Genomic DNA, 22079 nt, shown 5'->3' on the forward strand with positions numbered 1-22079 from the left:
ATTACTATAGCACCGACCTCTCTTATGAATGATGCACTAATTCAAGGGACAATTTTCAGGTTTTGAATCTGGATAACTAGAACAGGGAAGCAAAAAGGAGGAGACTGAAGGAGACAGGACTTGAAAGGGAACAATTTTTTGTCTAAAACATATTGCATTTAACATACTGCATTTGAAGACCTGGCTCTCTCTAATGCCCTATAAAGTTGTCTGTTTCCCAATAATTTTTTTTCTTGCAAAGTACTGCTTATGTGGGCCTTAAAGAAGCAACACTTTGGGGGCTTCCCCGGTCCGGGAAGATCCCACATGCCGCAGAGCGGCTGGGCCCGTGAGCCATGGCCGCTGAGCCTGCGCGTCCGGAGCCTGTGCTCCGCCAACGGGAGAGGCCACAACAGTGAGAGGCCTGCGTACCACAAAAAAAAAAAAAAAAGAACGAACACTTTGATAATGCAAACAAATAATCACAATTTGTTGGGTAGATACTGGAGTAATCACTCTTTTAAAAAATAGAAATGGCTTATATTCTACAGTAAACACAGATTAGCCAAGTATCTTTTTGGGTCTCACTATAAGGTTTGAGAACGGTGGCATTTTGGGATCCAGCAAAATAATATTTTCCCGCTTTGTAGCTTGGGAGATCGATCTGGGTTTAAATTCTGCTTACAACCACTTGACCTTTTAAAACATGAATTTCTTGGCCTGTGAAATGGATATTATCATAGTACTTCCCTCATACTGATGTTGTGAGAAGCAAATGAGAACGTGTGTAAAGTACTCAGTGCAGAGCCTGGTACCCAGGAGTCACTCAGGTAGCTCTATTAATAAACGATGGCGAGATGGTCCTTACACTATATCAGAGTAAATAACAAGCACAGTTTCCTTTCTCTCACCTACTGAGAGTAGAACAGGGGAGAAAAACCTGAGACTGAAAAAAACTGATGAAGCAGCAGACGACAACAGTTGTTGCTGCTATAGTTGCTTTAAGGCAACAGTAAGGCCTTCTTACTATGGGTTGCATTACTTCCATAAATTAAAAATAAGGTTCAACCTCAGTTAATTAGAAGCTTTGTTCCAAAATGGTGTCTTACACTCAACTTTTAGAAATGACAAAAAAATAAATAAAAGTACAATAGATGTTTATTTTTTTAAAATTCCAGGGGATGTCCCATATCAGTAAATGGTTCCATTTCTTGTCCCTTGTATGACTACCTTCAGTTACATGAGACCTCTGCCACCACCACACCTCACTACCTTCTTGAAAATATCAAATACTACTTTAGATGGAAAATTTTTTTAACCTAATTACCATTTAGAAATAATTCTTAAGTTGATACTTAAAAGAATTGATTTCTACACATCTTCCACAACTATTTGATATAGCTTAATGACACATATATTTTTAATGAGATAATCATTTTGAAGGGAAAAAGAATTTTATATAAAAATTTTGCTTTATAAAAGTGTATAAATGTCATTCTGCCAATATACTTCCTATCCCCTCCTTAGACAGCTGTACCTCTGACAGTGAGGTCATGAATGTTAAAACATATTTTATTTCTTGGATAGGACTGTGTAGGTGAAAGTATACTTTTCAGGAGTGATTCTGTTGGATATCTTTAAAGTTTCAAAGCAGCTGTTAGAGATGTTAGTATTTCATTCCAGTTCTTGCTGCGTAAGATTATCGCCACAGAGCTGAACTGTTGTCTGTTTACTCCGCCACCATCAGCACCACCACCATCATCTCAATCTTGGGAATTCTCAACCGCATCCCCCGGAGAGAGAGAGACGTACAGTGGTGCAGCTTAGTGATAAAGAAGCCAGTCTCGGAGTACACCTTTAGATCCTTTGTTTATATCACATTATTGTGAATTCGTACAAATTTCATTTATCGTTTAAAACTGTACTATGTAACATATTATACTATTATAAAATATCCTTTTCTGTAAATGCACTGAAGATTTTCTTTGGCATTTGTTAAGCCTATTTCTAGCAATACTGCAAATGCTAACCACCAGATAGTTAGAAACTCCAAAGATGAGGTCAGTTTTCTTCATTTTCTGAAATTAGTTATTTGAGTTAATAGGAATTCTGTAGGAATACTGACCCACCTCATCTTATGTAACCTTCAAAAGTTAAAACAGGAAAAAAAACAAACCAGCTATATAAAACAAGAATCTTTCGGTTATAAAACTGCTGAAAGATCATGAGTCAGCTAATCTATGAAATTATGCAAGATAAATAGCTGTTTTTTTTTAAACAATTAAACCGGTTCTTTTTCCCCCTAAGGTTATAAGAAAATGGAAAATCTCCCTTTAAATCATGCAGAGATTTAAGTCAACACTTATCTATCTTTTCTAAGAAATTAAAATGTCTCTTATCTTACAGTTATATTCTGTGGCCAGTTTTTTATGCCTTTGAGACTAGGCTGTATGGTACTATTTAGCCATTATGTATTATAATGCTGTATTATGTATAAAATATTATTTCTGGTATTTGTCCATCTTCTATGGAAGTGCCATTATTATTGCCAGGGGAGCTAAAAAAGAAAAAAACAGTCTTGCTAGCAGCAGGTGTTTCATGCACTACTTTCTTCAGTCCTTTTGTGCCATAGTGGGAATCTGGACCCTAAATGAGAACAAAAGGTTCATTAGTAATTTTCATTTAATAAGCAATTTAATGTGGTATTTTAATTATATTACCGATCTACTGTATTTCGTTATAGCTCTTGTATAAAAATTTATGCCAAGTCATTTAAGGAAAAATGTAGTTTTTGCTACAAGCTAATTAATGACTAAAAATAATGAATGTAGAGCTCAACTATTAGAGGACAGTGAAATGGTTTTAAGGAAACAATTGTTTTATTTTATCTTCTGTCAAACTTACAATCTCCTACTCAAACAAAAGGCTATTTCTTATGAAGAACTATTTCTTTCAGAGCAGAGTTCTGCTGAGAGGCACTGCTCTTCTCAAAGCAGTGGAATATTTTAGCTCCCACCTTCCCACCTTCTCTGCTTCCGACAAGGCTGTACTGTTAGTGACTCTCAGCTTCTATTGAAACACGCTCTCTATAACATGCAAGAGGAAACCGTGGGCCCCGCCAGCTCACCACCTGGAACATTCGGGAAGACTCTTACTTTGAGTGTTGCGCATGCTGTGTAGCACACGTTGGGTAGGATCTCTATGGGTTCTTTGAACATGACCCTGAATGTATTAGCAGTCCCATCACAACTAAATCCAGTATCATTTTGTCCCAGGGTTTGTTTTTTTTCATATTCAATGATCTGTAATTTTTAAAAGAAAAATTAAATTTAAGTTAAAACAAAGTTTCGTAGAAGAAAGTATGAAGCCCTTAGGCACAGCAAAATAGACTACTACATCTCTCTGCTGTAATTTTTCTCTACTGTCTCTAACCACTAAAGATGGCTTTAAACACGCTGTCAGAAAATGCATTCACTGCAGTAAGGATGGGGAGGATGTCAGATAACTGGGCTTTGGCTGCAGAAGAGAGGAGCTTCTAAAAAAGACACATGGCTTGGGAACTGGTGTTTAGGCTGTGTGGATTTTAGACACCTGAGGGAAACGAGCCTCTACTCCTTGCTAGCCTATGTCTTGTTGCTGGGAAATTCCTGTAGCATTTCCTATGTGGATATTTCAAAATATGAAAATTCCGTCTTTTCGATTTAGTTCCATAACCTGTGCCAGGCACTGAGGGACACCCTCAAGGAGCTTCTAGTCATTAGAGAAGACAAGTAAACAATGACAATTCAGTACAGCACCTGCAGTAGAGAGCTATGCATAAGATGAAGTGGAGGAGGAGAGGAAAAACTGATTTTGTCAGGAAGGGGGGAGGCTCCACAAAAGAGAGTTCTTAAAGCTCAACTCAGAGGTTACCAGGTTATAAGAGAAAAGTCTTCATGCAAGGGAACAGTATGTGTGGAGGCCAAGGCTCACAAAGCCATCTTTTTGCATACATCAGGTAAAAACGGTAATAGTAAAACAGGCTGAACCAGTACATGCAGAGAGAGATCAGGACAGTGGCCACCTCAGGCGGGATAGTGACCAGAAAAGATCACAAGGGGATGTCTGGGGTGCTGTAATACCCTGTTCCTTGATCAGGCTGCTGGTTACACAAGTGTGTTTGCAGTTTATGAAAAGGGAGCCATACGTACCACTTATGTCTACTTTTCTGTATGTACAGTTGGCCCCCTGTATACGCGGATGCAGAACCTGTGGATGTGGAGGACTGACTGTATTACGTCATTTTATATAAGGGGCTTTGAGCATCCATGGACTTTGGCATCCACAGGGGGTCCTAGAACCAATCCCCTGAAGATACTGAGGGACTACAGTATATCACAATTCAATTTAAAAAAAAGACATGATGGTGCCCTGGAAAAGTAGTAAGACAGGATTTCGTTGTGGTAGTGTAATCTAAACTAAACCACTTCTCCGAGCCTCAGTTTTATCTTTTAATCTTGGAAAAAAACTTGTTTGCCTTCTTCCTAAGGCTATTGTGAGACTCAAATTATAAAACTACAGCAACAACGACAGCAACAGACTATGTTCCAAACACTTTACATGCATCATCTCAACCGTTGCTCACAAAAACATAATGGAGGTACCACTACTGTCAAAGTAAACAAGGACACTGGGGCTCAGAGAGGTTACCTAATTTGCCCACAGACACACCCTTGAGATGGTAGAGATTCAAACCCAGGCAGGTCTATCTGGTAGTGTTATCTAGAGGGTGCATGGGACTAGCCACCGGGCGGAAGAAAATAAAGAGAAGTCCTACTTCTATTCATTTTATATTTTATCATTTTAATATACCTATAACCCCGATGCCCTCCCTCAGACTGTACACAAGGAATCTGGTGTCTCATGTAATATGGGAGGGGCACTGAAGGAAGACAGGGGTTCCACAATTGAAGAGAATGCCTGTGGGGCCCTCACTCCTTCCCAGGCCTGCAGATTACACAGCCTGCTTAAGGGGGCTTATGGATCCCATGGATAGGATCTTAACAGTATATGAAGTAAAACGGGGGCTTCCCTGGTGGCGCAGTGGTTGAGAGTCCACCTGCCGATGCAGGGGACACGGGTTCGTGCCCCAGCCCGGGAAGATCCCACATGCCGCGGAGCGGCTGGGCCCGTAAGCCATGGCCGCTGAGCCTGCGCGTCCGGAGCCTGTGCTCCGCAACGGGAGAGGCCACAGCAGTGAGAGGCCCGCGTACCGCAAAAAAAAAAAAAAAAAAAAAGTAAAACGGGGAGTGATCATGAAAATCTTTTATACCCCTAAGAGGTCTGCTGTGGCTTTTTTGCATTAAAAATTATAGAAAAAAAATTTCCTAACCTTTAAAATCTTTCAAATAAACAATCTCAGTGGCTTTGGTTTGTAAGAGCAACGAAATGACATGAATGATTTAATTTATAGCTGAATTTCACTATAAACGTTAGTGGATAGAATTTAAAAATGAGCATGATTTCATTAGCACAGCCAATAAAGCAATTCTTCCATTTGGAACAAGGTGTATTTGTGAGGTAGTAAAGTATCTTTTTTGGCTGTCATCAGACCAGACCTTTATTTTTGTCTGTGTAGGGCCCTCCTTGCTGCACACGGGCTTTCTCTAGTTGTGGCAAGCGGGGGCTACTCTTCGTTGCAGTACGCGGGCTGCTCATTGCGGTGGCTTGTCTTTGTTGCGGAACACGGGCTCTAAGCACAAGGGCTTCAGCAGTTGTGGCATGTAGGCTCAGTAGTTGTGGCGCACGGGCTTAGTTGCTCTGCGGCATGTGGGATCTTCCTGGACCAGGGCTCGAGCCCGTGTTCCCTGCACTGGCAGGCAGATTCTTAACCACTGCGCCACCAGGTAAGTCCCCGGACCAGACCAGATCTTTGAATTGTTGTGTATCTTGAAAGTCAATGATGCATTTTGATCACAAAGTTCACCAATGTTTTTACTATTAAAAATAGTATATTAATTAACATTTTAGAAAGGGTAGTTTTTTCAGCTGAAAGAAGTCTGAAACATTGTTTACTTCCTTTTTTCATTTCTATTTTTTGTGTTTTAATTTATGTATAATATAAAATAAGTATAGTATTGCATAGGTATATGTGTATAGTAAATAAAGTACAATGTAGATGTGTTTCAAAAATAATTTCACTAACTGGGATGTGCAATCAAAAGTGTGGAGAACACTGGTTGACTGGAAGGGAAGGAGAGAGGTGCTTCACTTTCTTCGAGATTAAGTAATCGTGTCATATCTGAAAGAACTGAGGTGGAGCAGACCTAAGAATGGGGCAGGGTATGGTCAGACAATCAGAAATCAGAGGTGTAACCAGTAGTTATAGGAAATTAGAAGTCTCAAGCCCTAGAGTTCAAAGTACCATGAAAAAAGCAGGTGGGTGTTTTGAGACAGTCAGTACACAGCAGGATGAACTAATAGAAGGGTTTCCTGGACAAAGGCGAGCTCCTTGTATGTTAATGCTTCTGTTAAGGACCCCAGGACCTCAATTTTCTGAAACTACACTTTTTAGATCAATTGTAAAGTGGAACCTCTAGGCTTAAAATACTAATAGGCTTTTATACTGAAATTTGGATTTTGCCGAAACAATATCTTATCGTAAAATGACACTTGTTATTTTTTCAGATGGTATACAGTGGGCAAAAAAAGTGTACCTGTATATTCACTTGATAATCCGTGGGACCATGAATAGATCCATATAAACCAAATCCGACTATAGAGATTCTTCTATTAACTGTGAACCTGAGAGAACGAGGCCAAATATAAAATAACATACATAATTCAGTAAGCATTCATACTCCAAAGGCTTATACATTTTTAAAGTGTTACTCAGAACACCTAATTTTGCTCATAATAAAGAAAACTATCAAAAATTAAACATCCTTGGAAATGTCATCTGCTTACCAAAAAACTCTTGCTAGAGTAACTTATTGGAAACTTAAGTAGAATCTGTTTTCATTTTTTTTTTTTTTTTTTGTGGTACGCGGGCCTCTCACTGTTGTGGCCTCTCTCGTTGCGGAGCATAGGCTCCAGACGCGCAGGCTCAGCAGCCATGGCTCACGGGCCCAGCCACTCTGCGGCGTGTGGGATCTTCCCAGACCGGGGCACGAACCCGTGTCCCCTGCATCGGCAGGCGGACTCGCAACCACTGCGCCACCAGGGAAGCCCTCTGTTTTCATTTTTGAGCCAAGCAATTTATTTAACCTAAATACCCACTTTTGTTGTGATGATAATTTTAGTCCAAATCTGTCTGCACATCTCCTTCATGAACAGAGATGTGTCAGCCATCAGACCTGATGTGCAGCGTCCCAAACTCTGACAATTCTTCAGCTCGATGAATACTTACTGGGCCTGGCACTGGGGAAATAATGGTCAACAAGATAGTCTCTGCCCCTACTGCACTTATGGCCTAAAGGAGGACACTGATAATAAATAAGTAAACAAAGGGATAAATCGTTAATTGTAAGTTGTGATAAGAATTGTGAAGGAAGCAGGCTGCTGTAACAGAATTGGTGGTGGAGGTCTGGGGACAGGACCTAAGTTACACAGGTGGATCAGAATGAGATTTCACACTAGAACAATTAGCAGATCCAGTTTAGTCACCATAGTTAAGAAACAGACCCACCTTACTCCATGTTATAAATGTATAAAAACTAGCATCAAGCACAAATGGCACTAAATGACTGTATAATAAGAGATAATCTATAATATAAAGCAGTTATCCTCAACATTTCATACTTTAAGAACTGAAGTAACAAGTTTTATTATTATTACTACCATACCATTGCCACTTTATGAGCACTTCCTGTGCCAGGCACCGAGCTTCAGTTCTTTACATGAATTATTTCCTTTAGTCATCATAACAGCTCTATAAACTAAGTAACACAGTATGATTTTTATCATCCTGTTTTTATAGCTGAAGAAACTGAGATTTAGAGAAATTAACTTGCCTGGATCAAAATGTGTAGCAGAGCTGGGACACAATCCCAGGTCTGCATGGATCAAAAGGTCACACTCAATCACTATGCTAAACTCCCAGTATGAGGATCACGTTAAAATTTTTAAAATATATTATTTATAATTTTTTATTATAAAAAAGCAATATATTCTCTGTTTAAAAAAAGTCAGAAAATGCAGCTAAGCAAACAAGAGGAAAAATTTAAAGCATCTCTAAATCTACCATCTAGAGATAACTTCATTTTCAATTTGGTGCACTTCCTTTTCAGACTTTTAGTTCTGTTTTTAAACAATACAAAAACAGACTTTTTTCTATGAACATATATGTATTATTTTAAAAACCATGTCAGAATATATATATTTTTGTAACTTCATGTAAAAAGGTAAAAAACTACTACTGATTCATTATATTTAAACAATTCCTACTTGTTAAATAATCTAGGTTATTTGCAGTTTTTGTTATTATACAACAATGCCATGATGAACAGTCATTTCACAGTGCCTTCATTATTTCCTAGAATAAATTCCTGGAAGTAGATTTTCTGGGGAAAATGAAAGGCATATTCTTAAGGCGTTAGATGAACTTTATCAAATTGCTTTCTGGGAAGATTATAAAACTTTACACCCAACAAGGAATGAAGATCATTTCTATCTCACTCTCAACAACCACAAGTATTCATTTCTTTTTGCTGTTGAGAAACTGATGATTGACAAATTCTATTTATATTTGATTACTGAGTTAACACATTTGCTCATATGCTTACTATCTACTGGATTTTCTCTTTAATGAAAAACCCACTCACATTCTTTTCCCATTTTTCTCTGCTGATGAGTGTCTTTTTCATGTGGGTTTGAAAGACCATGTTATATAGTTATTATATGCTTTGTCAGTAACATCCATTACAAAAACTTTCCTATTTGTCATTTATCTTTTAACTTTATGGTGGTTTTGGATGTAACATTTTGAATTATTTGTAGTCAAATTATGATCTATGCCAAGTTCAGAGAGGCCTATCTCATCCTCATAATAAATAAACATTCTGTTCCGGCACCTTCACGGTTTCCTTTTTTTAACGTTAAAATTTTAATTTATACAAATATTGGAAGATGGCATCAGTAAAGATCTAACTTTATTTTCCCAGTGGTTAATCCTTCCTCACATTCTAAATGTTCATTTATATTAGGTTGGTTTCTGAACTCTGTAGTATGTTCCGTACAACATTCTCTTACGGCTTTACAGTATTTTTCATATTTGATTAATACCACTCTTTTAAAAAAGAAACCTTTACTTTTGCAAATTAATTTTAGAATAATTTTGCCAACCCACTCCTCCCTACCAAAAACATGTGACTTCTACAAGGAACTGCCTAACTCAGAAAGGTTAGTTTGGAAAGACACTGTCTGATTCCAGTCGAAGTTTTCCAATTCTTTATAAAGATACCATACCGTACATTTCCTATAGGATTTACCCCTGCTACTTTATGTTATTTGTTACTATTGCAAGTGGGGTCTGTTTTTACTCACCATTTTAACTGAAAATTCAAACATTAATTTTATTTATTTATTTTTTTGCTGCATCGCATGGCCTGCGCAATCTTAGTTCCCTGACCAGGCATTGAACCCGGGAAACCACCCTGAAAGCGCCAAGTCCTAACCACTGGACCGCTAGGGAATGCCCTAAAATTTTTTTATTGTGGCAAAATATATAACAAAATGTACCATCTTAAGCATTTTAAAGTGCACCATTCAGTGACATTAAGTAATTCACACTGTTGTTAACCATCAACACCACCCATCTCTGTAAATGAATTTTAATGACACAGGAACATCACTGGGTTTTGCACATACGTTTTATAAGTTGCCACTACTATGCATTGGTTCTAATAGATTTTTACTGATCCTGAGGCTGTCTGGGTGGACTAGTTGTTCTCAAAAGAAGTTCTGTGCCCAGGGAGGCAGGCTCTATTTTCACAAAGGATATGATGCACCACTGACAGGGAGCCAGGGACACCAGATTTACTGCAATACTTCGGAAAGTCTCCCAAAACAAAGAATCTCAACCAACTTTCAAGTGTCCTGTCAGAATTCATGTAGATGAAAAACTTGTTTTTAACTATGAGACTTGAACTTAATCCCTTTTTATTAATAAACCAAGATTTTTACAGCAATTTTAACATTCACTGACTTTTACAAGAGGTGACTACTATACAAATCGAGGAAATATCATACAGTCATTTCTCATTATTTGTGGTAGTTATATTTTATAGTTGGCGCAAACACAGAATTAGCAAATACTAAACCATTGCTCTTAGGGGGAATGTACACACACACACACACACACACACACACACACACACACACACACACACACTCACACACACACTCACACACCACTCATGTGGATTATAATCTTAAATCCTAAGAACAACTCATTCTAGTATATCCCATTTTCTGTGTTTCACAAAAGAGAAATGGAATTAAGGAGTGTTAAGTGACTTGCCTGAGGCCACCCCACTAACAGATGCCAGAGATGGGATTCAAACTGTCCAATGGCCACAGAGCTGTAGTGTCCTGCACTGCACTGCCCCCTACCATCTCCATCTCTGTATGAGCGCTGAAATAAGAAGGTAGAGCATCCTCCTTGTTTGAGCTCACACAGGAGCATGCTCCCAGGCAACTAAAATCTTTTCTGTGAATGACTAAGAAAGCGCTGCTGGTATTGATTTGGGGGTTACAAATAAATTCTAGCGAGTAGATGAGTTCTCAAATACGGAAACTAGATAAACAGGATGGACCATAGTTTGCTTTAGTTGAAACTTTTAAAGAAAATGACAAAATTGGCAGCAGTGCTACTCATGGTATTTGGGACATGAGTATAATACACCTGTTCCCTGCACCTACAGCTGTCTCAGTGTGCTGGTGCATACAGGTACTATCTCTGATTGCTTGTTTGTCTTCTGGTGCTGCCCAAGTGTCTACATATTGAAGTACACATTTGATTTTACTATCAGTTACATTTACTGTCCTTTACATTACAACTAGGCCATTATATCATTTTAAAAAAATGAAACACATTATCTATGAATTTCATTTCAGGTTAATAAAGGGGGAATACAAAATATTTATTACAAAAAAAGGGAGAACTAGGTCTGATGGAGTGAAGAACTACTAACATAGACGTTATCTGAAAAAAATGAAAAACACCTCTTCCTCTCCAATATTTCTTTTTCTGTTTGTTTATATTGAAGTATAGTTTATTTACAACGTTGTATTAATTACGTATATTTCTTTATCTTTATACCTACATCAATCAGAGCTTTAAGAACACTACTGAAAAACAGCAAGGTTACCAGGCATCCCTATCTTGAGGTTTCACTAGCCCATCATGTTAAAGGAGTATTCTTCTAGACCTAGCCTATTAATGGTTTTATCTGGATCGAGGGTAAAATTTTATCAAAAGTCTTTGTGGTACGCAGGCCTCTCACTGTTGTGGCCTCTCCCGTTGCAGAGCATAGGCTCCAGATGCGCAGGCTCAGCAGCCATGGCTCACAGGCCCAGCCGCTCCGCGGCATGTGGGATCTTCCCGGACTGGGGCATGAACCCGTGTCCCCTGCATCAGCAGGCAGACTCTCAACCACTGCGCCACCAGGGAAGCCCCAAAAGTCTTTTTGACATCTATCAAAATAAATTTTTTTCCTTTGATCTGCTACCATGGTGAATTATAGTAATATATTTCCTAGTTTTGCGCCATTCTTTCAATCTCCAAACTCTTATCTGTCTTTTTTTTTTTGCACTCCTTTTGCACTGATGGACGTTATTAGGAATAGCCTTACAAAACTCAGTTGGATGGATGTTATTTTAAATGATGTTCATTGCACTGCTCAGTGTCCCCTTTCTAAGAAACCACAGGAGAAACTTCTCTAAAGTCTCTGTATCTGAAACAGCCACGCTTCTCCTGAGCAATATGTGTCCTTTTCATGTGATAAACTCTTCAATTTCTGTAACTTTATAGCTTTAGAACCAAACTTAAGATGTCAGAACATGGATCTTGCATATTTATCTCCACTGGATGTATTTTTCCGATCCTAATTTATCACTGTTTTTTAAAAATTGGACTATAGTTGATTTACATCTATTTGCTGTTATAGTATTATTCTTTTAAGGTACTGCTAGATTCAATACGCTATTTTATTTCTTTTCTATATAAGTGAGATTGACCTAGAAAATTTTTTGCCTTGTCAGATTCCTGTATAAGGATTATGCTTCTTTCAATAACTAACCAAAAAGTATTTTCTTCTTTTAATGTTCAACGAAACAACCTGTTCCCTGAATGTTTGATAAAACTCACCTGTCAAAACCACCTTGTGAAGGGACAGTTCTTTGATAACTTTTAATTTCTTCCATGGTAATTGGTCTATTCAGGCTTTCTTCTTCAGTCAATTTTGATAATTTATATTTGCCTATAAAATGATCCATTCCATCAAGATGTTCAATTTATTAGCACAGAGTAAACCCAGAATTAAAATAAAAATTTCCTCAGTATATTATTATATTCCATTATTTGTAGATGTAAGTATGTTTTATTACCTTTGCCCAAGGTTTGCTTATTTTATTGGTCTTTTTCAGGAACCAGCTTATATTTAACAATTCTACTATTTTTAATTCATTAATTTCTACATTTACCTATTTCCTTTCTCTTTTCATATGGTTCTTTTGCTATTCATTTTCTAGCTTCTTGGGTTAATGCTGAAATCATTTATTTCTACTCTAATTTATTTAATAAAAGTAGTTAATTATCGCTAATTCTTTGTGTGACACTTTGGCCTCATCCCCTAAGTTCTCACATATAGTATTCTCATTGTGAATTATTACTAAATAGTCTACAAATGCATTTTTATTTCCATTTTAACCCAATATTTGTAAGAGTCCTCTCCCTCTTGGAGTTCTAGTTTTAAACAAACTTCTTGTTAGTTTCTAGTTTTACACCAAAGTGCTATTAATATTAAATAAATGCAAATTCAAAAGGCATGTTTTATGAAAACAGGTAAATATTCTATTTTGACATTTAACCTAAGGAAACACGGTAGAGCAAATATGAATTCCAAAAGGATTATATGCATGCATCTTTTAAAATTAAAAAAAAATTTTCCCCAAGTTGTTACAAATGTATACTGAGATATTTTCCATGCAACATCTATGCAAATAAAAATCTCACACTAAACCAAGTAAGATTAAATGTATTAAATTATAGCCCTAAGGCTGTAAAAATAATGTTTGATCAATTAAGGTCTAGACTTCAGCTCACCAGCAGTGGCAATCCAAACGAAACTCAGAAAATAGAAGGCCCAAGTCAATCCTTTCTTACTCTACTTGTTTCCTAAGAGATTCCCTCACTCATAATTCAGTGGAGAGACCAGTAAGCCTGACTTCTTGACTGTTGTATCAAGTTAGAAATGTATTAAACAAAGTATAAAATAAAATGTGGTTAATTATCTCCCACAATATGAACATAAAAGCCAAATGCGAGCCGCTGCCCCGCCCCACCCCACCCCCAAATCTACAATATGCAGATACCTGATTCGATCACTCGTTCCACTGTAACCCCACCGGCTCTCTACTTGCTGGAATCTATTGATGCAGCATTCCTTTCCTCTGAGGCAGCATCTTGGTCGATCAATGTATTCAACTCGGGGCTTAGGATTGACAGTAAAATGAAGAAAGAGGTTTACCACTTCACGATCTGACAGAATTCCAGACTGAGCAGGACCTGTAGAAATAAAAACATAAACCTCAATAAAAGTAACTTCACTGCAATTCCTAACTTTGTAATTCTCCCCATAATAACGTGAATTCAAATGTGAAAGATGTAAAGTAACAATGAGGTAGAAAAATCTCAGTATATATAATTTTAGCATATATATATATATATATATATATATATATATTTATTTATTTATTTAATTAATTTATTTTTTTTGTGGTACGTGGGCCTCTCACTGTTGTGGCCTCTCCCGTTGAGGAGCACAGGCTCCGGACATGCAGGCTCAGCGGCCATGGCTCACGGGCCCAGCCGCTCCGCGGCATGTGGGATCTTCCCAGACCGGGGCACAAACCCGTGTCCCCTGCATTGGCAGGCAGACTCTCAACCACTGCGCCACCAGTGAAGCCCCTAATTTTAGCATATATTTAATTTTAAAGTTTTACTAAATTCATCGAGGTTAACCTAATATGTAAGTGTTAAAATCATTAATAAATCAAAGCTTAGATGAAACCCTGAAATCACAGAAAGATCCCTGGATTTTTCTATCCATTTGCCCTGAGTGTTCCGTTTCCCAGAAAGAGGAGAGTTGGAGAAGTGCTTACAGTGGCAGCCAGAGCTATCGTTACCTCTCCATTCCCCATCTGTCTGAGGCTGTAATCAAACAATGGAATATTTAGAGGTAGAAATAGATGGCACAGTGCTTTCATTGTGGGATTTTGAAATCAGCAGAGGTCAGGAGCTAAGACTGGAAGAGCTATGGAAGCAGCATATCACAAGCTATAGTTTTCTCATTCACTGTTTCTGGGAAGAGAAAATTCCAAACAGCTTAAATTTAACCAGGAATAAATGCTATTCCTCATAAAAGATGCCAGGAGATTCCTTCCAAGGCTGGTAAAAACAATCTAACTAAGAGACTGCAAAACACTAGAAATTTGGTTTAAGAAACTATAAATCAGATTTTAACGTAAAATGCCCTGATTTTTAATATAAAGTTTTAGAATATCACAAACAAAATATATCAACCTGCCAGACCTGGCCCCGTGGTTCATTTGCAATCTCTGGATAAGTAAAGATTGTAAAGAAGAAAAAATACAATTACAAACTTAAAACATGCATTTTAGAGAGAAAAAAAGAAGAGAATGTAACTGGAACTGCGTAAGATCAGAAGACAGATGGGGGTGAAAACTCATGTATCTTTCTCAGAATGACAAATAAGACAAAAGAATTAAAATGTTAAGGTGATTAAAATGGATGATAAAAAGCAGAGACCAACATACAGGTAACTAGTGTTCCTGAAGAACTAACAGTAAGAAATAGGATGATGCAATAATTCAAGACTACAGGTATACCTCGCTTTATTATGCTTCGCAGATACATTTTTTTTTACAAATTGAAGATTTGTGGCAACCCTGCATCAACAAGTCTGTTGCTGTCATTTTTCAACTGCATTTGCTCACTTTGTGTCTCTGTGTCACATTTTGGTAATTCTCTCAATAGTTTAAACTTTTTCATTATTACTATACTTGTTATGATGATCTGTGATCAGTGACCTCTGATGTCACTACTGTAATAGTTTTGAGCCCCATGAACCACACCCATAAGACAGCGAACAATTAAGTTATGCAGGTATCTGCATAAATGTTGTGTGTGTTCTGACTGCTCCACTGATCAGCCGTTCCCCATCTCTCTGTCTCCTCCTGAGACACAACAGTATTGAAACTAGGCCAATTAACAACCCTATAGTTGGGCTTACCTGCTGGCACAGTGGTTAAGAATCTGCCTGCCAACGCAGGGGACAGAGGTTTGAGCCCTGGTCCAGGAAGATCCCATATACCACATACCACGGAGCAACTAAGCCCTGCACCACAACTACTGAGCCTGCACTCTAGAGCCCGCAAGCTACAACTACTGAGCCCGCGCGCCTAGAGCCCGTGCTTCTCAACAAGAGAAGCCACCACAATGAGAAGCCCGTGCAGCACAATGAAGAGTAGCCCCTGCTCGCTGCAACTAGAGAAAGCCCGCGCACAGCAACGAAGACCCAATGCAGCCAAAAATAAAATAAATAAATTTACAAAAAAAAAAATGAAAACAACAGCCCTATAGTGGCCTCTTAAGTGTTCAAGTGAAAGAACAGTCAAACATCTCTCCCTTTAAATCAAAAGCAGAAATGGTTATGCTGAGTAAGAAGGCTTGTCAAAAGTTAGGTCTCTTGCACCAAAGAGTAGCCAAGTTGTGAATGCAAAGGAAGAGTTCCTGAAGGAAATTAAAAGTGCTACTCCAGTGAACACACAAATAATAAGAAAGCAAAACAGCCTTAATGCTGATATGGAGAAAGTCTGAGTGGTTTGGATAGAAGATCAAACCAGCCACAACATTCCCTTAAGACAAAGACTAATCCAGAGCAAGGCCCTAACTCTCTTCAATTCTATGAAGGCTGAAAGAGATGAGGAGGCTACAGAAGCAAAGTCTGAAGCTAGCAGAAGGGGGTCCAGGAGGTTTAAGGAAAGAGGCTGCCTCTGTGATGTAAAAGTGCAAGGTGAAGCAGCAAGTGCTGATGTAGAAGCTGCAGCAGGTTATCCAGAAGATCTGGCTAAGATAATTAATGAAGGTGGCTACACAAAACAACAGATAATTCAATGTAGACAAGTGTAGACAAATAGCCTTCTAGTAGAAGAAGATGCCATCTAGGACTCTGATAGTTAGAGAGAAGTCAATGCCTGGCTTTAAAGCTTCAAAGGACAGCCTGACACTCTTGTTAGGGGCTAATGTAGCTGGTGACTTTAAGTTGAAGCCAATGCTCATTCACCATTCTGAAAATCCTAGGGCCCTTTAGAATTATGCTAAATCTACTCTGTGTTATAAATGGAACAAAAAAGCCTGGATGACAGCACATTTGCTGACAACATGGTATACTGAATATTTTAAGCCCACTGTTGAGACCAACTGCTCAGAAAAAAAGATTCCTTTCAAAATATTGTTCCTTGACAATGTACCTGGTCATCCAAGAGCACTCATGAAGATGTACAGTTGTTTTCATGACTGCTAACAGAACATCCATTCCATAGCCCATGGATCAAAGAGTAATTTAGACTTTCAAGCCTTATTATTTAAGAAGAACATTTCGTAAGGCTATAGCTACCATAGACAGTAGTGATTCCTCTGATGCATCTGGGCAAAGTAAACTGAAAACCTGGAAAGGAGTCACCATTCTAGATGCCATTAAGAACATCCATGATTCATGGAAAGAGTTCAAAATATCAATATTAAAGACAGTTTGGAGGAAGTAAACTGTAACCTTCATGCTTGACTTTGAGGGGTTCAAAGACTTCAGTGGAGGAAGTAACTGCAGATGTGGTAGAAATAGCAAGAGAACTAAAATTAGAAGTGGAGCCTGAAGATATGACTGAATTGCTGCAACCTCATGATAAAACTTGAACAGATGAGGAGTTGCTTCTACAGATGAGCAAAGAAAGTGGTTTCTTGAGACAGAATCTCCTCCTGTTGAAGATGCTGTGAAGACTGTTGACATGACAACAAAGGATTTATAATATTACATAAACTTAACTGATAAAGCAGTGGCAGGGTGAAAGAGGACTAACTCCAATTTTGAAAGAAGTTTTACTGTGGGTAAAATGCTATCAAACAGCATTGCCTGCTACAGAGAAATGTTTCCTGAAAGAGTCAATCACTGTGGCGAACTTCATTATTATCTTATTTTAAGAAATTGCCAAAGGACTTCCCTGGTGGCGCAGTGGTTAAGAATCCGCCTACCAATGCAGGGGACATGGGTTTGAGCCCTGGTCCGGGAAGATCCCACATGCTGCGGAGCAAATAAGCCCATCCGCCACAACTACTGAAGCCCGCGTGCCGCAACTACTGAGCCCACGTGCCACAACTACTGAAGCCTGCACACCTAGAGCCCATGCTCTGCAACAAGAGAAGCCACCGCAATGAGAAGCCTGTGCACTGCAACAAAGAGTAGCCCCTGCTAGCCACAACTAGAGAAAGCCTGCGCACAGCAGTGAAGACCCAACGCAGCCAAAAATTTTTTAAAAATGAAAATAAAAAAAAAGAAAGAAGTTGCCACAGCCATATTAACCTTCAGCAACCACCACCCTGACCAGTCAGCAGCCGTCAACATCGAGGCAAGACCCTCCACCAGCAAAAAGATTAGGACTCGCTGAAGGCTCAGATGTTAGCTAGCATTCTTTAGCAATACAGTCTTTTTAAATTAAGGTATGTACTTTGTTTTTTTTAGACATAATGCTATTGCACTTAACAGACTATAATATAGTGTAAACATAACTTTTATATGCATTGGGAAACCAAAAAATTTGTATGGCTCACTTTATTGCGATATTCAATTTATTGTTGTGGTCTGGAACACACAATATTGCCAAGGTATGCCTGTATTATAAAATTTCCTTAGTTGAAAAAAGAAGTCTTCAGATCATGAAAAACGTTCTCAGATATCTACCGTATACCTATTTAAAGAAAGTAATCAAGAATAAACTCATCAAATGAGTGAATCAAAATAAAGAATTCAAGAAGGTGTATCATAAAAGAACTGGTGATAAACACTAAATCCAATACAACCTATAATTAAGTCTAATACAGTTGTGTCTTTGTAGTACATTATGTTGAGTGTATAATCAGTTACCATAAAGTGTGCTAGAAAGGTTGAAAGGATGGAACACCATGCTAACATTCTTATCTTAAATAGGGAAGGTCAATAAATATCATTTTATTATGAAATGAATTAAGAAAATTGGAGGGGAAAAAGTAAATGCAGAATTATTTCCTAATCTCTAGACAGAAAACACACACACACACACACACACACACACACACACACACTCAACAGCAAAATAGAGAACATAAAGGGAGCTCTCCCTAAAACAGTTTTGAAAAATATAATACAGAAATAATAAGCATAACAGAAAAGAACATACATAACAGCAAAAACAGAAACATTATTTCACTACATAAAAATATTAATAAGTCTGTAAGATGGAAGAGCCTACGTCAGAGAACAACTATACATGAAACAGTACATAAAATAGCTATTTCATGTTAACAGAGAACAATTGAGGCAGTCAGTGCTTGAGAAGGGAAATGTATTGAGATGAAGCCCTATATCTGTCACCACTTTTCCCCTTGGGATATTTGCTGATTTGCTTAACAGGGCATAAATGCCACATAGAAACTGGCAACCTAGAAATTGTGGTAGTCCTCAACTGACTGAAGAGACAAAAACTGTAATTCAAAGCTACCAAGGCAGCCAGACAACGATCTGGAAGAGAATACGTAATAGACAAACAAGACCAACATTTTGCGCATAATTTCTCCTTGAAGTATTTGTCAACTCCTGGGCTTCCCTGGTGGCGCAGTGGCTAAGAATCTGCCTGCTAATGCAGGGGACACAGGTTCGAGCCCTGGTCCAGGAAGATCCCACATGCCGTGGAGCAACTAAGCCCGTGTGCCACAACTACTGAGCACCTGTGCTGCAACTACTGAAGCCCATGTGCCTAGAGCCTGTGCTCCGCAACAAGAGAAGCCACCACAATGAGAAGCCCACGCACCGCGATGAAGAGTAGCCCCACTGGCTGCAATCAGAGAAAAGCCTGAGCACAGCAACAAAGACCCAACAAAGGCCCAACACGGCCAAAAATAAAATTTAAAAAAAGTATTTGTCAATTCCTAAGCTATGCACAAGCAAGAGAAAACTATGAGACCAAAAAACCAGGCAGAAAGACGCTGCTAAGAGACTAAAGAATTAAACAGAAATTTCTGTCTTAAAGCTAGGAGAAAAATTCCCAAATATTTGAAAATTAAGCTATATACTTAATAGCCCATGGGTCAAGAAAAAAATTACCATGAAAATTAGAAAATACTTTTTATTGAATGACAATGAAAATACAACATATCAAAACTCGTGGGGATGGGCTTCCCTGGTGGCGCAGTGGTTGAGAGTCCGCCTGCCGATGCAGGGGACATGGGTTCGTGCCCCGGTCCGGGAAGATCCCACATGCCGTGGAGCGGCTGGGCCCGTGAGCCATGGCCGCTGAGCCTGTGCGTCCGGAGCCTGTGCTCCGCAATGGGAGAGGCCACAACAGTGAGAGGCCCGTGTACCGCAAAAAAAAAAAAAACACCTTTCACAAAGAAAACACTAGATCCAGACAGCTTCACTGGTGAATTCCCCTAAGCATTTAAGGAAAAATAGCACTAATTTTACATAAACTCTTGAATACAGAAAAAAGATATATTCCTAACTTTTGTATGAGACCAGCATAACCTTGATAATCAAAATCTGACAATTTCATTACAAGAAAGGAAAAATTATAGCCTAATTTCTCTCATGAAGTAGTCCTAAAAATATTTTTTAAATCTGGCAAATTGGATCTAGTAATATATAAAAAGAATAATGCATGACAACCAAGTCTGGTTTATGTAAGGAATCCAAAGTTTTAACTTGGAAAATCAATCAATGCTATATTAAGCTATACTAAGAGAACAAAGGGGAAAACCATATCATTATCTCAAAAGAAGAGAAATATTTGGTAAAATTCATGATAAAACCCTTACAAGACTAGTAATAGAAGGAAACTGCCTTAATCCAATAAAGAGTATCTACAAAAAATTTACAGCAAGCATACTCTGTGGGGAAATACTGAAAGCTTTCTGACTAAGACTAGAATAATGCAAGGATGTTCACTATCCATACTTCTTAATATGCTCAAGGTCCTAGGTCATACAATAAGGCAAGAAAAAGAAATGTCTAAGGATTAGAATGGAAGAAATAGAATTATTATTGTTTGCAGATCACATGATTGTACATGTAGACTATGCACAATCATCTACAAATAATTATTAGAATTTATAAATTTAGCAAGATCACTAGATACAAGGTCAATACAGGAAAAGCCAACTGTATTTCTATATACTGGCAATCAATCAGTTAGGACATGGAAATTAAAAAAACTAATCATTGCAATAACATTTAAGAAGTAAAATACATAAGGAATAAACCTACCAAAAAATATGCAAGACCCCTACCAGAAAACTCAAAGTATTACTAAGAGAAATTTTTAAAAGACTTAAATCAATGTTCATTGATTGGAAGACTCAATATTATAAAAATGTCAATTATCTCCATACCAATCTATGGATTCAATGCAATTCCAATCAGAATCCCATGACTTTTTTTGGTGGAAACTGACAAGCTGATTAAAACGTTTAGGTATATGAAACTACCAACACAAAAGACCAAGAATAGCCAAGGTAATCCAGAAGAACAAAGCTGGAGGATTTTCACCACCAGATTTCAAGATTCAGTTTAAAACTACAGAAATGAAAACTCCACAGAATTGGTTCAAGGATGCACAAATATACAGTAGAGCAGACTAAACATTCCAGAAATAGATTCATTCATATACAGTCACCTGATTTACAACAAAGTTAGCACTGCTGTGTATGGGGGCAAGGATAGTTTTTAATACATAGTCACGTGGGGGAAAAAAATGAACCTTGACCTCTACCTCACACCATACACATGTGTGAAAAAAACACCACAAAAAAATAAAAACCCAACTGGATTACAGACCAAAAAGTTAAATGTAAAACAATAAAGTTCCTAGAAGAAAACCTAAGAGAATATCTTCATGACCCTGGGGCAGGCAAAATTTCTTAAGACATAAAAAGCCTTCACCTTAAAGGAAAAGACTGATAAGTTAATTCATTACAATTAAGACCTTCTATTTATCAAAAGACAGCATTAAGATAATGAAAAGACAATCCACAGACTGGGATATTAGCTATAAGTATATACATTTTATGTATCTATAATATATTCTGGATAAAGTCTTTTGTCAGATTATATACATATAATGGAGAGGATGTGAGGCAACTGGAATGAACTCTTAACTCTCTTAGTTTGGCAGCTGAGTGTGAACTATTACAACTACGCTGGGCAACTATTTGGTAGGATCTACCAATGCTGAACATATGTATACTCTATGACTTTGCAATTGCACTGCCACCTGCTCAACAGAAATGTTCACATATGTACACCAAGTGAGCAGTATAAGAATGTTCTTAAAGGCCCCAAACAAACAACCCCAATGTCCAACAACAGTAAAATGGATAAAGAAATCATGGCACATCCATTCAACAGATTATACAGCAATGAAAAAGAATGAGCTACTGCCACACACAACCACACAGATGAATCTAAGACATAATGTTAAGAGAAAGAAGCCACACACAAAAGAACACATGCTGAATGTATGACTTCCTTTATATTAAGTTTAGAAACAGACAAAACTCATTTACAGAAGCCAGA

At 38.0% G+C, this 22079-nt stretch overlaps 1 protein-coding gene across 3 annotated transcripts in view; it reads right to left on the bottom strand.

The window, feature by feature from the left end:
• Nucleotides 1-1119: 1119 nt before the first annotated feature.
• The window catches only part of BTBD1 (BTB domain containing 1), a 45460-nt gene continuing 24500 nt past the window's right edge, over nt 1120-22079 (bottom strand). Inside the window, exons 5-8 of one of the 3 annotated variants that reach the window (XM_019945827.3) lie at nt 13552-13744; nt 6675-6762; nt 3135-3281; nt 1120-2625 (exon numbers count right to left, since the gene is read on the bottom strand). In XM_019945827.3, coding sequence (XP_019801386.1) covers nt 2467-2625; nt 3135-3281; nt 6675-6762; nt 13552-13744 — 587 coding nt within the window. In that variant the 3' untranslated portion in view covers nt 1120-2466. Of the gene's footprint in view, nt 2626-3134; nt 3282-4169; nt 4228-6674; nt 6763-13551; nt 13745-22079 lie in introns of those variants that run through there. The other 2 variants (XM_019945828.3, XM_019945829.3) reach the window with 2 other exon arrangements.

This window comes from Tursiops truncatus, chromosome 2, assembly GCF_011762595.2.
Source record: "Tursiops truncatus isolate mTurTru1 chromosome 2, mTurTru1.mat.Y, whole genome shotgun sequence".
NCBI lineage: Eukaryota > Metazoa > Chordata > Mammalia > Artiodactyla > Delphinidae > Tursiops > Tursiops truncatus.